The sequence below is a fragment of the Pygoscelis adeliae genome, unplaced genomic scaffold (assembly GCF_000699105.1).
Source record: "Pygoscelis adeliae isolate BGI_AS28 unplaced genomic scaffold, ASM69910v1 Scaffold174, whole genome shotgun sequence".
Lineage (NCBI taxonomy): Eukaryota > Metazoa > Chordata > Aves > Sphenisciformes > Spheniscidae > Pygoscelis > Pygoscelis adeliae.
The window spans coordinates 79,465-98,007 of record NW_008824676.1 but is presented as its reverse complement, the minus strand read 5'-3'; the positions used below and the strand labels follow the sequence as shown (position 1 = coordinate 98,007).

General features: G+C 39.5%; 1 protein-coding gene across 1 annotated transcript in view; it reads left to right on the top strand.

Moving 5' to 3' along the window:
- Positions 1–9,117, top strand: part of MALT1 (mucosa associated lymphoid tissue lymphoma translocation gene 1) — a 38,543-nt gene extending 29,426 nt beyond the window's left edge. Inside the window, exons 13-17 of the mRNA XM_009323109.1 lie at positions 355–482; positions 4,890–5,039; positions 6,501–6,658; positions 7,559–7,684; positions 8,463–9,117. Coding sequence (XP_009321384.1) covers positions 355–482; positions 4,890–5,039; positions 6,501–6,658; positions 7,559–7,684; positions 8,463–8,924 — 1,024 coding nt within the window. The 3' untranslated portion in view covers positions 8,925–9,117. The remainder of the gene's footprint in view (positions 1–354; positions 483–4,889; positions 5,040–6,500; positions 6,659–7,558; positions 7,685–8,462) is intronic.
- The last annotated feature ends 9,426 nt before the right edge of the window (positions 9,118–18,543 follow it).

The window sequence follows — 18,543 nt, the reverse complement described above, 5'->3', positions numbered from 1 at the left end:
TTAAGCAGAAAGCTAAATAACCTCTGTCTATCAGTTTTCAAGTCAAGTGCACAAGCTGTTGAATAGAAGTAGTCAAGAGCTTTAATGAAGTCTTCTGTGAGAAATTTAAGCTCCTCATATAAACAGTTTTACATCAGCTCTGGTCTGTGGCTTGATTGTAAGTGAAATCTTCCCAGAATGAGTTGCTTGCAAATGAACATGAAGAGCAGGTTCGCCTTAGACACAACCTGGTTTTCAAATTGTAGGGTTTCTTTCCCCCATTCCCAAAATAACTTTACTCTTGTCCTCATGTTGATCTTAATCATGCAGATGTTTCAGTGTTTTTTTCCTTTTCTGATATTGATGATCTCATAGGTGCCAAGGAGCAGAAGCTTTTGAAATTCAGCAGTCAGGGTTGGCCAATGGAATCTTCATGAAGTTCTTGAAGGACCGTTTGTTAGAAGACAAGAAGATTACTGTACTGCTTGATGAGGTTGCAGAAGGTAAACTCCAGCTTACTGCACTAACAGTCTTCTCAGCCTGCATTACTAAAAACTTCTTTGCTTAAATGTCATTTTTCTCATGGTGAATGTGTTACACTACTTCAAGCTCTTGTTGCATTTTGTTAAAATAGCAGCTTTTATCAAGAAGCAGGTGCTACTGGGCAGCACGTTAACAAAGATCATGATATTATAAAGGGATTTGAGCTGCTTTAATAGTTATCAATTTTATACTCTCCTTTTTAGTGAACCTTATTTGTTCTGAGTGTCTTTCTGCATGCAGCTTTGAATTGTACATTGTTGTAGTTTAACCTCAGTCAGCAACTGAGTACCACACAGTCGCTTGCTTACTCCTCCACCCACCACCCCCAGTGGGATGGGGGAGAGAATTGGAAGAGTAGAAGTGAGAAAAACTCTTGGGTTGAGATAAAAACAGTTTAATAATTGAAATAAAATAATAATAGCAATAATAATAATAATAATACACAAAGCAAGTGATGCACAGTGCAATTGCTCACCACCCGCCGACTGATGCCCAGCTAGTCCCGGAGCAGCGGCCCCCCCGGCCAGCTTTCCCCAGTTTATGTACTGAGCATGACGTCCCATGGTATGGAATGTCCCTTTGGCCAGTTTGGGTCAGCTGTCCTGGCTGTGCCCCCTCCCAGCTTCTTGTGCACCTCCAGCCTTCTCAGTCGGTAGAGCATGGGAAGCTGAAAAGTCCTTGACTGGTGTAAGCATTACCTAGCAACAACTAAATCATCAGTGCGTTATCAACATTGTTCTTGTCCTAAATCCAAAACTCAGCACTGTACCAGCTACTAAGAAGGAAATTACCTCTAGCCCTGCCGAAACCAGGACATCCATCCACAGAAATTACTCTTCTGTCTTGTGGTGTTAGCTGCTAGTGGTAGTCCAGTCGCTTCCACGTTTGTTTAAACTGAGTCCTACCTACCTCAAAGTGTGCTATAGCAATGATAATTATTTGCTCTCTATCAAAGGGTATAAGTGCACTGTAAAGGGCAATCCACTGTTTTAATATGTCTGGTTCAGTAATTAATTGTCTTTTATAATTGATGGAAGAAGTGCTAAAGTGAAAACTGCTAAGGGAAAATGTATTGCTTCTGTGTAAACATTTGCTCAAAACATAGGATAATAGATACAGCCATTAACAAAGAACTGTCTGCGTAAGAGTCTGTTATTTGTACGTAATGTACGGAATCAGCCAAGTTCTGCTGTGGTGTCCAGTGTACTTAGTGCAACTGCAGGTCTCAGAATTTTGCCCAGTCTGTCTTTTGATAGGGATCCAAAAAGCAGAAAAAAATCCAAGAGGATCCTAAATGCATGGTAAAGTTCTGCTGTCAACTGGTCAGACTGTTGAAAATGAAATGCAAAGATTAAACCAACAGAGCTTGTGTCAGTGCTCTACTGAGGAAAGGGAAGAGATTATTGGTTGACTAGCTGAAATATAAGCATGGAATTTATGTCAAATTGATGGCAATAGGAATCCAGCGTACCCCCAGGATGTAAACTGAAATGTGATGGGTCTTGGGTTACTGTTTGCTTGTTTGTCTAGTATATATTCTCATATATATTCTCTGTCTTTTTGCTTATAGTTAGTGTGCTGTTTGACTAGATCCCATAAAACAAACTTACCATTCTGTATTTTCAGTCTTACCTGTTAAACTTTCCATGAAGTTTCTGTGAAAAGTTAAATAAAATTTCAGATCTCAGAACTATCCTGAAGAAATAGGATCTGCAGAGGCTAAAACTGAAATGATTACTCCAAAGCCTAGGGCTGAAATTGATTGATGATTTTTTTTTATTTTTTTTTTACAGGCTGATGTGTTTTTCTTCTTTTGCCAGCTGTAGTCAAGCAGAGTGCTTTTCGCATTAAGATTTGTGCTTTTTATTTGCTTACAGTGCTACTCAATTTTGCCATTACCTAAATACAAAGGAGGAATTTGAGGACTTGCTGTCCTCTCATTTGCAGCTAGCTATAGCTGTGTTTCCTGAAAGCCTGGGAGAAGCTCTGATAAAGCTCCTCCTGCTGGATGCTCACCAGCTGCTGTATTTAGGCCCAAATTCATTAAACCATTGTTCCTGAAACGCTGTTTTGAAGCAGGCCCAAATATATTCCCTTTCCTTCATCTTTCTTGCCTTCTGGGACATTCTGACTGTTACTGTTTTGTGAAAAGAGAACCCTGTAATCCACTCATCCTAGCATCAATACTATGTCTGTAGTTTATTTATATACTACGTCTTTAGTTTTTATCCCGCGTTCTCCCATTGTCAGCCTGTTCAAAGCAGGAGTAGGAGTAGAACAGACACCCACGTGTATTCTGCAATGGTCACAGACCAACCAGTCTTTCAACTTGCATAAGTTTACAAATTTTATAATGAACAAATACCCAAAAATATTCTCACTCTCTTCCTCCCCTCATCCTTTTTGTCATTGCTTTTGGGTGTTCTTAAGTGGGTTAGTATTCTCTGAGATTTCTCTCTCCTCTTCCCCCCACCTTTGTGGCTTCCCCATAAGAACATGTCACAATTCTGCCGGCACCCACTTTCCTTACACTTCCTGCAATGTCCTGTAAAATACGACTGACTCTTATTGTTTTGTCTGTAGTGCCAGGTTAATGTCACATGCTGTAGATGTTCTGACATGTGACCTATTACTTATCTCATTCTTGAACACAGAGTGGAGAGAAAGATTGATTTGTCAGGTAACATGACAACGATTGTTGTCAGTATTGCTAAATATTGGGTGTTTTGTTGTCAGTGTTACCCGATATTGGGTGTTAGTGAGTACATTGGTGCACTGATGACACTTGAAAATGTTCTAAAGGAGTGTTCAAGTTAAAAGTGTTCCATGTAAATAGCCTTCATTATTTCATTTTTTTAATGAACTCGTAAATGGAAATTTTCCAGGATTTTTTTTTTAATTCGCTTTGCAGGCCATAGGTTTTGAGTTTCTGCATGCAGCAAAACTATCTGAAAATGTCACCTTTAAATGTAATTGAACTAAATATAGGGAGACCCTAATAAATTGGAGTAAGTTTGAATCGCAGACTGGTTAAAGTTGGAAAGGACCTCTGGAGATTGTCAAGTCCAACCCTGTTGCTCAAAGTAGAGTAAACTAGAGATGGTTGCTCACAACCTTGTCCATGTGCATTTTGAACGTCTCCAAGGATGAAGACTCCACAAGTCTCCCTGCACAACCTGTCCCAGTGTTTGATCACGCTTAGAGTAAAAAAGTTGTTTCTTATGGTTAAATGGAATTTTCTCTATTTCAGTTTGCATCTGCTTCCTCTTGTACTGTCACACTTAACTGAGAAGAGTCTGGCTCTGTCTGTTTTACTTTCCCTCATCAACTATTTATACATATTGATAAGAAGTCACCTGAGCCACGTTCTCTCCAGTCTAAACAGTCTCAGCACGCTTAGCATCTACTCATACAAAAGATGCTTCAGTTCCCTCATACTCTCTCATACGAGAGGTGTTCCAGGCCCCTCATCTCTGTGACCCTTCACTGCACTCTCTCCAGTATGTACATGTCGTTCTTCTACTGGTGAGCCCAGCACTGGACCCAGCACTCCAGATGTGGCCTCACCAGTGCTGACAAGAGAGGAAGGATCACCTCCCTTGGCCTGCTGGCAACGGTATTCCTGTTGGCTGCCTTTGCCACAAGAATGCATTGCTGGCTCATGATCAATGTGGTGTCCACCAGGTCCCCAAGGTCCTTCTTTGCAGAGCTGCTTTCTAGTGAGTCAGTCCCTTCTGTACTGGTACACGGGGTTATTCCTGCCCAGGTGCAGGACTCAGTGTTTCCCATTGTTGAACTGCATGAAATTGCTCTCTGCCCAATTCTACAGCCTGTACAGGTCCCTCTGAATGGCAGTACAACCCTCTGGTGTATCAGCTACTCCTCTCAGTTTTTAATCATCTGCAAACTTGCTGAGGGTGCACTCTGTCCTGTCATCCAGGTCGTTAGTGATGATGATAAATAAACAATATTGGCCCCTTTATTGACCCCTAAAATACTCCACTTGCCTCCAATTCTTTAGAAATCCCCTCCAGTGGTATTATTCACGTTCTTGAAATTAGTCACTTTAATTAGGACCTTACTGATTCAGAGCTGTGATATTGCTTGAACTGGTTTTGAAAAACGTGAGCACGTTGACTAGGACACATGCAAAACCCTCAGGATTCTCTGCAGGCATCTGGCATGCTGTTTTAGCCTTAAGTGAATGAATAACTGAGCAATGAATACTTCTGAAACTGCAAGTTTTTATGGAAGTACCAACACTGGCATAACCACAGCAACCAGACAACGTTGCAGTGATGTACTTAATTTAATTAGAATTTCAGCAGCATTGATTTTGAGAGAAACTATATGCATCTTATTTTTAGATATGGGCAAGTGTCACCTTACCAAAGGCAAGCAAGCTTTGGAGATCCGCAGCAGTTTGTCTGAGAAAAGGGCATTAACTGATCCCATTCAACAAACCGTATCTTCTGCAGAGTCTCTGGCGCGGAACCTACAGTGGGCCAAAGCTCATGGTATAGTACAGTCTACTTTTAGATGATCCTACCGGCACGATGGGAAAAATAAGAGGATGTCCTTCCTTAATAATCTCTAGTCTGTGGGTTGTGATATTGAACAGAAATGGAAGAAATTCAAGTTCATATCTGAATTTTCATTAGTATGTTCAGATCTTGGAAATATTTGTGTTGGGGTTTACCTATACATGAGATTATAATGAACAAGGTGACATGCAGAATTCATCCTGAGTAAGTATATTTAAGACGAGTCAAACACTATAGGGGAGACTTAGATGATGTCTGCCTCCTGGAATAATCTCCTAGTAATCTGTTTGTGTCTAACAATGACACTTTTAAGACATCATTAATCTCATTCTAAAGTCATCGCCTATAATAGCCACTTGAGCTGTATGGTAAAAGTGCATGATGAAAAGGAGTTTTCAGTGTATATAACTAAGAAAACTAAAATAAGGGTGAAATCAGTTCCAGGCTTTCTAGACCTCTTTTAAGAAGGGTAGTGGGGTTTAAGACCTTTTTATCTTTTTCACCTAAATATGTTGGGAGTACATTTTAAAATTTCTTTGACAGATTGGGTAGAGGGTCAGGGGTGGCATTTTCAAGACAACTAGTCGTGTAGTCAGACTCTTTCACAGATGTAGATTTTTATTTGTGGAATCAAGCCCTTAATTCTTGTTTGTTAAATGATTGAAATGCAAGACAAAAATTATAAACACATAATGTTATCTTATGGTTTATTTGTTTCAAGCCATGCATAGAAGAGAATGTGTTTGGAATTTGGGAAGAGAATAACCTTTATATTTATATAAAGGTGTGTCTATGATAATGTTAAATATTCCACTTCCAGTGGGAGTAGAAAAATCAGTACAAAGCATACAGACACAGAATGATGTCATTGACCCTTGAGCACATTTAGATACATTCCTACGGATTGCGAAAGATCCAAGATATAAAGAAGAAAAATGCTGCGGGCTAGAATATGTGCATAGCCTGTGAAAGGAAAAAAATGAACCTGAAACTTGTTCTGCTATCAAACTCAAAGGTTCTTATAATGCTATAGCTGTGTGTCCTATATACTGGATATATACCATATTAACCTTTCTGGTTTGATTACAGATACGTAAACAAATTCTTGGGTCAGTAAGCTATATCCTAGTTACAGTAAATGTTGCCTTGCTAGTTGCACAGAGTTTGGAAAGAAACCTGCGAAGCAGAAGTTGAGTCAGCTCTCTCTGGCAGTGTCTGCCAGTTACTGTGTGATACTAGCAGACAGTATTGCTGCCTAGTTAGCTTCTAACCTGGTTTGCTTCAGTGTAAATATGTAAGTGATAGGTAGAGGGAGGGCAGGAGGAAGAGGTCTATACCTTTTAAAACTTTTGAATTAAAAAAAAAAAAGAAAAAAATAGAAAATACATATGCGAAGTTTTATTTAGAATGTAATGATGTGTTATTTATTTGCAGAGCTTCCAGAAAGTATGTATCTTGAATTCAAATGTGGTGTTCAGATTCAGTTGGGGTTTGCAGCCGAGTTTTCCAATGTCATGATAATCTACACACGAATAGTAAAGAAGCCACCTGAAATAGTAGTTTGCAGAGCCTACGTTACAGACTTCGCACTTGTAAGTGCTTCCTATTGGTGTCTCGGTGATCTACCTCCACTGAAGTTGAAAACTGTCTGGTCTGTCCATGTCAAACTGCATCTTTTGTAACAAAATGGGTCTAAACTGTTGAAATCAGGTGCTTACATGTGTGTGTCTGTACAGACACACATTTACTTTTTTTTTAATGCATATTTTTTAATATATATAAAAATACATTAAAATGAATCTGGGGTCATCTTTTTCAAAGTCTCCTTTGTTTTTCATTTTCTAATATCAAGTATTTGTTACATTTAATTGAAGATGTTAAATGTCAGTAGCTCCTATGTGAGCTGAGGGCACATCTACCTTGCAGGACAAGGTTTCTTAGGCTTTAGTTTTACAGTTCTGTGCACCTGGGTGATCCTGTCCAGTTCCATTGATGTTACTCAGCTGATCACAGTAAAGTGAAGGATACGAGTAAAACAGAAGGCTCCTTGGGGCAAAAAAACTTCTTTTCTGATGTCAATGAAAGAGGACATGGGGCAGAAAACCTTTTTAGATAGAACGAACAGGACACTCCTGATGCTTTATGAATAAAATATTTGAGTTAATGTGCATAATAAATACATGTATTTTTAGCCCACAGAATTAGTGTTGTAATACCGTACTTCATAGTAGAAGTTAGGTAAAAAAGAGCAACCCTGAAGCAAGCACGTCAAGTTTGACAGGAACCATCAGCAAAAGAGGGTAACCTCAAATGTAACCCCTTCTGCCTGTGACTAACAGTGATTTCAGCAGCCTTTGCAAGTAATCCAAGATTGATGGTTTCTTTCTTTTTAAGAAGAAAATGCTGACTTTATAAAAAGAAATACTGCTAACTATTTTATGATGTACAAATTCTGTACCTTCAGTTAAGTTTTCATTTTTTTCTTGCAACAGGACCTGGATGTGGATCCTAAAGAGGCCAATAAAGGAACTCCTGAGGAAACCGGAAGCTATTTAGTATCAAAGGACCTTCCCAAACACTGCCTCTACACCAGGCTAAGTTCACTGCAAAAACTAAGGGTTAATATATATTATTCCCCACAAGTTTGTTCAGATAATTTAGATTAATCATGTTGCTTTGCAGTTCTGTTGAGGTAGCTGTGTATTGTCTATATAATAATTGGAGGGAAAAAATTGCTAATAGCGCAATTTAGTAATTTTAGTTTCTTAGCTGAAAGATAAAAGCCAGGGAATCAATGCATATGCAGGACTGATACCGTTGTGCAAGGAACTTGGTATTTTCTAGGCCCGTACTGAACTTTGACAAGATGATTATTTTTGTGAAGATAAGCTATTGCACACTGTGGGGATGTTCCTGTTCCCTATAGTACAAGAATGTGACCTGTAGCAGAGCTGCATCTTACAAAGTCATTCGTAGGAGATGAAAACGTTACATATCATCTCCTTCCATTCCAACCTGTGCTCTTGGGCATGCAGTTTTTGAAAGGTTCTCACTTCAACATACTGTGGCACTGTTAAGTTTATCTCTGTATCTTTGTGTCATGAACTTGTGTGCTGGGCATCGCTTGATACCTCTTCTTCAGTGCTTTTGGCAGCTGGTGTTAATATAAGTGCTTCTAGAAATAAATACTATCAGGTAAGCAAGTATTAACCAAAAGACATCCTTACTAAACAAGTGTTGCCTAATATGTGTCTTTAGCTCCTAAAAAGGTTAGTCTCCTTCTCCAGTAGACTATGCCTCCTCAAGTGTTTCCTATGTTGTTTATTTGGGGAGGAAGCATAACTGTTTTTTTTCTTTCAATTCCCCACCCACCCACCCCCCTTTCCTTTTTTGCAGGAGCACTTGATCTTCACTGTGTGCTTGCACTATGAGTATCCAGGAATAGAAGATACAATGGATGAAAGAAAGGAAGTTAATGTTGGGAAGCCCCTTATTGCTAAATTAGGCCTTCATCATGGATTCAAAAATAACTGTCTCCAGACTTGTTGTGTGGCTAATAATCCTTTTCATCATCAAATAGAATCAAGTCCGGTGGCAACTAAATACTATGTCCCTAGTCATTGCCAACCAAATTCCTGTCCAGGCGTTTACCATCCAAACCGTATTTGCTCAGACAACATCAGACAACCAGAGGCATGTTCTTGCAATGGGACTTCAAGGATATTAGCTTCAAGACATGAAGTACGGAATTACTCCCCCCCTGTGGAAAAGAGTAATGTACCAGTAGAGACCACTGATGATACTGTTGAACTGGAATTCCTTCTCTCTGACAACCTCAGATTCTCTAAACAGCAGTAGCTGTGATGTGTTTGGAATAGACCACAGTATCATTCTTGAATAGGGGACCTTCCACACTGCTTATCCGTCTCCTGGAGTTTGGGGGCTTCTGGACAAAGGGATTGGAGAGTCTAGAGGTGGTACTGGGAATGAGGTTGTGATGAAAATTTTTCAGATCCAAAGAGACAAAACTGGACTGATACATTTAGGAATGAAAAAGACGTGATTCCCCCCACCACCACCACCATTTGACATTTGATACAGGGAAAAACTCGAACTCCTCAGAGTTTCCTATTCCATTCTCTGGCAATCAAGCAGCTAACAAACAGAGGCAATCATGCATTTCTGGGAGGAAGCTGACTGTTTCTGTTAGGGGATGAATGCATAAAAGCCTGGCTGTGGTGTCAAAGTTTCTCTTGAGATAGTAAAGCCTTGGATCTTCCCAGCTACTTCTCCAGTACCAACAGAGTTGTAGGATTTACTGTAGATGTATGTTTCATAAATCTGTTTTCAGAGAGGAATTGCTCATCCTATACAAAAACAAGATAAACATGCATAGCTGTCAGAGGAAAAAATGTTGACAGAATTAAGCAGGAAAATGAATTTCCATGTCCTCTATGATTTAACATGATTTTAAAAAATCCATTAGCCCCAAAATGATAAATACACCTTTCTCTCTTCCATCTTTCTGTTTCAGTTGTTCAATATCCAGGGATTTCTTTTTACATACTGCATTAAAATAAGGTTTTATGTGTTTATACATGTTGTAACAGCCTCCTACTGAGTATATGACACATAATGTAAATGAACTGAGCAAAGAGGGAGCTTTTACAGAAGTGAAGATGTGTTTTAATACAGTGTTCTAATATTCCAGTGTTAAGAATATGTCTGCTTCAAGCTTTTCAGTTTCTTTCCTTCCTCATATGTATGTATTAGGATCGGTCACTGACATTCCAGTCCCTTGGATGTAGCTAATAATCAGCTTTGACTGTATTCTCCTCTCTCATGGTCAGATGTCCAATGTCTGGCAGCAACTGACAGATAGATGAAGAACTGTGCAAGGAAAATAAAATCTGAACTGAGCTAGTAAACTAACATTATAACTTTTTCTTTTTTTTTTAAGAGAACTAGATTGCAAATCATCAGAGGGAGCAAAGTCAGATTCATACTGTGGTGGATTGTTCTTATTATGATAATCTTTCTCTTATGTAACATACAAGACTTTTACTGATCTTATTTCTGGAAAGGTGGTCTTTTCATGTTCTGCAAGAACAGTAAATGGAAATATGAGGAAAAAGTGCCTGTTCATAGCAAGCAAAGTATTGTAGAGTTAGTCACGCAGTAAGACATGCTGAAGGCTAAAAATGAATGGGCAAGATGAGTGAAAACTTTGGGGTTCTTCAGGCTGAAGTACCAGGATGGTGTTCCTGAACACCAGCCATTACTTTTCTGTGGTGATTTTAAACAAACAAACAAACAAAACCCTACTCAGTTGTTTTCCAGGCCAAATGAATTTATATTCATTCAAATAAAAATGCTAACAGTCTACCCTAAAACTGTGAAAATCCAAAATAAAGATGCCAGCACACACAAACTTATAAAAGATAAAGCAACTTTAAATGCAGTCTGCCAAAGGTGAGGGACGCTTGCTTCATGTCACAACCTGACTCTTCATATATAGCCTTACATGCGTGCATTTGCTCCGAAGCTCAAAGGTGGAGTTCATCTCTCTATAAACTAGTCTCCTAGGTCCTTTAGCCTCTGAACCCCAGAATCTCACTATTAGAGGTGGAGGCATAGCCACCTTCAGAAGACAGTTGATCCTCTACTAAAAGGCAAATGAGCTCCTTTCATATAGTGCTTTATTGCTTTGTTGACCAAAGGGAACTGATAGACCTAGCTTGGGCTAGCTGCCAAACCTTTTAGACATTGCAAAATTTTTTGATCTGTCTTTGGGAAGGGGCAATTTTGCTCACTAAACTGTTTTGCATATTCGGATTGAATAGTTTGGTCAAAAAGACACCGATTTTTTTAATGTTTGGTTTTGTTTCAAAATACTGAAGAATCTGTGACTTGCTTATGTGTATCTGGGGACAAGTGCGAGAACACTGAATCAGTTTTATTAGGTCTTAAAAAGTCTTGATGCTTTGAAAGCATGAAAATATCGGGGTGTGAGGTAATTAAAATTCAAGGGAATTTTCAGATATGGGTAGTAGCCTTTCCTGCCCAGGTAATATTGATAAGCAGTATTGCTTTAATTAAGATCCCCATCATGAAATAATTTTTTACTTTAGAAAAATTATCGTAGTGCTTTTCATTAAGTATGTAGCAAAAAATTAAAATAATTGAATCTCATTGACATGGTTGACAAACCAGTTTAAATCTTCAGTTGAGATCCACCCTTCTGGTGGGATCTGGTAGTCTTACAACGTTGGCTGGACGCTGAGGGAGGTGCTGTACATGCGGTCATAACAAGTTTCAGATGGGAATGTTAATGCATCATTAACTACATCTGTTGATCTTCAAATTCATCTGTGCTGAAAGGTAGATATTTGTACATGGATTTTAATGTAGTTATTTCCAAAATGACAGCCATGCTTGAAGTAATCTGCAAATGACCTTGAGTTTCTGACTTTCTTCTTTGGAGGGTATTAAATAGTGAAATATTTATTGATGAATGAGATGGACCTGTGCGTTAATTATCCTGTGTAATTGACTTATAAATCAAAAATTATAGCTTGAGACATGGTCTAGTACTGTAATATTTAGCTGATACTTTGTCACAGTTTTCTAATTTGTATAAAAGCTTATTTTGTTTCTTACTCTGTAATAAACTGTTGTCCACAAAATGATATATCTGTGCATATGTAGTTGCTATATTCTTCTACTCCTCCCAGTTTAAAAACCCCCAAACTGTATTAAAACAATGCATATAATAAAATAGTTTCCTTAACAAAAAAGAAGGGGAGATCTGAATCATGAGCTTCAGCTCAAGTTAAACATATCTGCACCCTGGGCCTGTACAGGTTTCTCAAACTATGCACTTAGAATTTTTTTTTTTTTTTTTTTTGCAAGTTTATGTGCCTTCTAGCTTCTGACATCCCAACTGTACTGCTGGCTAAACCTAAATGATCCTTCTCCATCACTTCGCAAAGGTATCCAAGCGGGTTTCAGTAATATTTAGACAATTTCCTTTAGAAAGGTGGATAGAGAAAGAATCCAATTATTAAACCTTAAAAGTTGTCCAGAGAAAGGCAGGGGAACTCACTGACTGTATTTGCTTGTCTATTTGCAGGCGCGCTCCATGGCACGGGAAGGGCTTCCAGGAGCAGCAGTGCTGATGTGTGAGTAGCTGTCTCCCGGCATGATTTAAAACTAACTGTGGGCAGTCAGCTGGTGTATTACAGTGGGGCAGCTGGTCAGCGTTCAGTGAATTTCCTGCTACTAGAGAGCTCTAACATACCTTGATTAGTTCCCAAGTTTAGTGCATGGTCCAATGGTACACAGTCTTTGTCAGCCTAGGTAGGAACTGATTAACCTTTGAGGATCTATGCCTAAGATGCTGGAATCGTAACTATATTTGAACATGGTGAAGAGAACATCACAGAACTGTAGAGATTGGAGAGGGACCTGCGCAAATCATCTGACAAAACTCTACCTGTGGCAGTAGGGCATGTGGAAGAAAACTTTATCGTTCTGAGCCCTACTTAAAAAGGGAATGGTGAATGGAAAGGCATTTTCTTACTGTATCACTGCCTTTAGGAACTGCTTTAACTGTTTTAATCATTGATGTTGAGTGAAATATTCTGGTTCTTAAGGACAAGCTGCAAAAGGCATCCATTTCCTTTGGCCCATATTCAGTAAAGCACTTTAAAAGTTCTGCATGCATAAATTAAGCCAACATTTAAATCCCTGTGAAATCAGCGGGATTAAAATACATGACTAAACCTAGGCATTTGTTAAAGCTCTCTTTGGCTTGTGATGCCCTTTCTGAACTGAAGCCTTGGGTTTTTTTTTTCCTGAAGTGCAATTGTTTGGGGATAATACTTATTTTTTCTTGAAGTATCTGCTAGGCTAAGTTACTTTATGTGTTTGTTATTTGGTTTTGGATGTTGAACAGGTTTGGAAAAAAGGTTATAAGGTGATCCAAATAAGCTCAGGCTTCTCTGGCAAAGGAAGAGTTCATATGCTTCAGAAAGGCCAATACACTTTTTCCATTTTCACTCCCCACTCTACAGTGGGGTAATTGAAATGGAAAAAGCTGTTGTTAATGCAGCATTAAACTTCTGAGAGTGATCCTATTTCTAGCGAACAATAGGAATAGAGGAGCATAAGAGGCTTATAAAGAAAGGGCTTTCCAAAATTAATGGTTTGGGATTCATTTGGTCTTTGGTTTGGCATTTTGAATTTCACATACTTGGCCTTTGCTGACTATGTTGGCCCTGCTCTTTGCCGATCTCTAGAAGACAGTGCTGGGACTTAACGGCACCAGCTGCCGCTGGCTTTGGGTAAGCACCTTCTTGTGTATTTCTGTGTCATGGCAAACCACCAAAGGAGATCTGTACCGTTACAAGCAGTAAGACATTTGTATTGTCCTATATGAGCATCTTTCTCTGCCAGTCCACTTCGTTTTCTGTCTTCTCCACTTTGTATGAGTTCTGTAGGGCAGAAGATTTCTCTCTTGAGATGTTTCTTGAATAGCACTCTAAAATCATGATGTTGTTGGTAGGTTTAGTAGGAAGGATTTTACAGTTTTGCAAAAGTCTGTCCTAGTGCACTGTCAACCATTTGTGTCACACTGTGGGAATGTCAGAACAGTTGTTACATCGTGAAGGCATCAGGTGGCCAGAATATAATTTTGGAACTCAAGTTGACCCTGGCTAGAAGTGTTAACTGCAGTAATTCTCTGTGATTTTTGGCACAGCTGAGATCTGAAACCTTCTTGTGGTAGAGATGATCAGCTGGTGTTCCTGGATTGCACCATTTGACACCAGAGGTCACGGAAACCAGTGAACTTCATACCTAATGTTGAGATTATGGGAAGACAATAGCCAAATACCATGGGTAAAGTTTTATCCTCAATTTAGTTCACACAGTGTATTGACCTAATGGAGTTTTTCAATTTTTCTTTGCCCAATATGAGACACTGTTTTTTCTCTCTAGTAATTAGTGCCGTCTTTTGACTTGCTCAAGCCATTTCCTCTTGCAGTCCAATCAAAGCACTGTTCATACTGGATTGGAGAAATACCTTCCACAGAAATGGTACGAGTGAATTTACCTTCTGTATCTACATAAAGCTCTGCAAGCTACCTCCTCAGTAAAACAACCTTTTGCCTTGAGAGTCCTTAAACTGTCTCTCTGGCTACAGAAGACCATCTGCACTGTGTAACTCTTCACTAAGAGATTTCAAGGCTGGTTTTGCTGTCTCTAGTTGTTGCTTTTGTTCACGCATCAACTACTTTTCCTCATTCTGTCAGCTAATTAATAGCTCTGGCAGCTCTCACATACATTAAGCTTCAGGGCTATGTTCACCTTGACATATATTCCTGACTACTGTAAGTATAATGCATTTCAGTATTACTCCTTCCTTGCACAGAATTTTAATTGTACAGAGTAAGATCTGCTCACTTTTTGGAGTGTGGCATTTTGAGGTCCAAGGTGTTTGCTATGAATTGGAGATAGGTTTAGGGCATCAGGTGTGGGAGAAGGGGTTGGGAATTTTGGGGGTTTGGGGTTTTTTTTTTAAAGTTTGATCATCCTTTTAGTTTAGTAATTGCAATAGTATAGGGATGGAGTAAGAACACCTTCATGTTACGGAAATTAAGCAGTTATTTAACTTCTAAAGTACCACTGCTGCAATTTAGTCATACCAGGCTGATTTTAAGAGCTAATAAGAAAAAATGCTGTCTCCCATCCTTTTTTGTTGCCACACACAGTGAACATGAGACCAGGATCCATGTGGGTGTGTGTTACCACAGCGACCAGCCTCCGCACCTGCATCTGCAGTGGATGCAGGAGGAAGTGACTAGGACTTCCCCATCCGTTCTTTAGACAGAATCATTTTAGTCATTTGCTAGCATCCTGCTTTCATTTTTCGAATGAACCTGTTATGCAAATGACTTCACTACACATAAGATCAAACAGCTCTCAGATGTTTCCTGGGCTCTCTTATGACTTAACGTGGTGATTAGGATTTATTTCACCTCTCTAAAGGCAAGGCAGCTTTACTTTCTGACATCCTACAGGAGGATGTATGTTGGGCTTGCATGGTAGGACAGCACAAGTTATCCTGTGGAGGTAGGTGCCTCTCTCCTATTGATTGCCATCAGGCAGCCTAGAGATGCCTATCTGTCTAGCCTCTACAGAGCTGAAACTGCTCAGATTAATTCCCCTCTGAATGTGCTGTTTTTCAGTGCTGTAGGTATTTAAAGTGGTCCCAGGATTCTTCTCTGTTCACATCCTCTTCTTCATGCCTGTCAGCTTTTCTCCTTTCTTTTCCCTTCTGTTGAATGCCAGCAGCACCCATGATACCTGCCTCACACGACAAACTGACGATTCGTCCAGAAAGTTTTAAGAACTGCTTTGAGGTTGTCAGAATGTACCAAATTTGGTACTTTTTTTTGTCTGTAAGAAGCATTACAGTCTTTCAAGAAGTACAGAGTAACTATAAAATATTGATTTGCCGATTCTCAAAGTCTGTAGGTTTTGCTTTATGCCTGTCTTAGTGATACGCAGAAAACTGCTGTAGACTCTCTTTCAATGTTGCAGCTGCAAAGAAAACATTTTATTTGAAACACCCATTAGATTATAAGCTCTGCTCTCAGTAGAAATAATGGGTTCATGCCAAGCCTTTTACCTGTCCTGGCATGTAGAGAACTGCAGCTCTTTGCACACTACATTGTAATCACAGAAATGATTTGCTGGTTAAAGATGGAGTGGGTTTTGCAGCACATAAATTGGAGGTAGGACTTGTTACACATTACACTAGGAGAATCCCTGCTAATGTCTGTCATACTATCTTTACTGGCATAATCCTGGTTATAACCTGGCAGCTCCCTCGTGTTAAAACACACTTTCCTCTGATGGGATATATGGGAGCAAACCATTTGCTAGCTGTGTGCAATATAGTTTGTTTGGCTCTTCTTTTTTGAGGAGTGTTTCTTGTTCCTGTGGGGTCAGATGAGACAACTGTGAGCCCAACAGAAGTAGTTTATAAATGTCAGTGAAACCCACATTAAACTACTTCGTACTGTATGAAATACAGAAAAGAGAAAGAAAACTGTTTCTGTAGCCCTTCAGAAACAATGGCAACACCCAGCTGGCATAAAACCAGCGATGAACTCAGACCTGTGCCAGCTGCCACCCCTTGACCTCTCTGTTACGGCCTCTCCTCTGGAAGCTGCTCTAACCTTAGGCCTAGATCAGCAAGTCACAGCCAGCTCTCCGTGCCCTTCCTGGGCTTTTACTGAGGCAGCCTTCAGAGTGGTGGAGAAACGGATACTTAATACTTTCCCACTATAAATGCTGTCATGTAATGAAGGACTTTGGAGGCACAAAAACTGCAAGTGCTAGAACTCGCCCGCTTGCTGGGAGCTCGCTTTTGTCAAACACAGTGGGAAAAAAATGCCTGCAGAAATTGCATGATTAACAGAGAAACATTAGTGAAATAAATACTCCTTCCAGTGCACAGAGCTAATTAAGTCATGAACTCTTTTACCTGATGAGCCAAAGTGATAAATTAAATCTCCTGGTACTGCCTAAAGCCATAAATTCTAAGGATGCTTTTTGAAGAACTCTGTAGATTCTTAATAAGTTTAATGCAAAAATATTTCCATAATTTTTAAATTATATCTCTTAGTCACTGCATACTGTGTTTGTTTAAAAATATGAAGTTTATGCCCACATATATATGATTTTCATTGTTTTAAATGGGCCTTAACACAGTGCAATATTTTCTCTTAATGAAAGCATGGAAGATGTAATATGAGTTGTAGAGAAGTGTATTGCAAACAACCACCAAACTCTCATCCTCCTTTCCATTGTGGTCTGTTTTTTAATTGATATCCTTTTACAGAATCCACATCTGTGCACCTAAGTTTGTTACTGCTGCCTGAGCATTCATTGATTTGGCAAGCACCAGCACCGTTCCTTTTGAGGAGCCCCAGGACACCTTTAGGTGATCTGTTTATCCACTGAGTTTCCAAGTTCTTTTTGATGTTCTTTCTTCAGCCATAACTCTTTGAGTCCAGCACACCGGGCTCACATTGCAGGGACTGCATCCAAGTTCCTGCTTGAGACTTTGTGTGTCATCCTCTGTCTCTGGTGGATGTGTGAACATCTGGCAGCGCAACCCCTTGTTCTAAGGCTGACCTGGAGACAAGAGTTTTATCTACGCTGCTCTGCAGTTAACGAATAGTTACAAAACTTCCTAGTCTGTTTGGCATTTAATGTTAATATTAAGCTGCCATTTAATTTCACAATAAATGGCACTTAGAACACTCCTTTTTCCACAGGACTTGTCTGTATAGGCTTTGGCTGAAGAAGTTTGTTGGCTTACAGTCTTCCTGTGTACAGGAAGCACTTGACCGAAGTAGGTATATTCACTAAACTTTGGATCGTGGATGGATGGAAGAGGTCGCAGCTCATCTGCACCTTATTCTTTGGCATCCTCTCTCAACTGTAGCGTTGCTTTACATAAAGATAATAGATAATCAGATGTCCATTGCTTTTGATGTGGGCATATTCAGCTCAGATCTTCAGCACTAGATAATCTACAGTAAATTAAACTCTGAAATTTGTGTGGATCTGTAAGTTTCCATTCACTGGTGGTCCTCCAAACTTGGCCTCTAGCTTTGGACTGATGTTTCTAAACTGAATTTATTGGGGTTTTGGCTTCCATTCAACTTTACAACTGTTTGTGAGGTCATTCATTCTCTGGGATGCAAAAAGATATTTCTAGAGTGCAGATTCTACTTAGCATGCAGCAGTTTTTATTTCAGTTCTCATGTGAGAAAGTTATTACTATTAAAACAGTCCCTGAAGCAATACCAATATTCAGATTCAGACTGTATTACTGAGGTTGAGACTGGTTACTTTGCTGGTTCTGAAGTTATTTATGATGAAGACAAGAGCTAGTATAAAAAAAAAAACGTTTAGCAAGAAGCTTTTCTATCAAAAAGATGTTTCTGCTTACAGCTATGTTCTGCCAAAAAACATATTTCTTGTGATGAAAAATTGTCATTAATATCTTCAACCCAAAAGCAAATTTCTGGAAAGGGAGAGAACAGTTCAGGTTGAACAAAAAGTCTGATTCCAGTTCCCTGAGAAGACCTCCTGCCTGCAAGGAGGCTCGTGCAGCTAGGGCTTAAGGAGCTGCCCACTGAGGTTGTACTGGCCAATGAGTTCATGTGCTGGATTTAGCTCAGTGCCCAGGATACCTAGGCTGTAGAAGGGACCTGAATGGGCGTTTTACTTGCTTACTGCTATGTTAAGTAATGATACTGTGTTCTGTAGCGTCCTTCTCTCTGGAGATGTAAAGTAAAAAGATGCTTTTGTTCCCATCGTAACAAAAATTTCAAAACTGCAGACTTTACAAAAGAAAGCTCTTGGACTCTGGTCTGCAGTGGTCTACAGCTCTGCT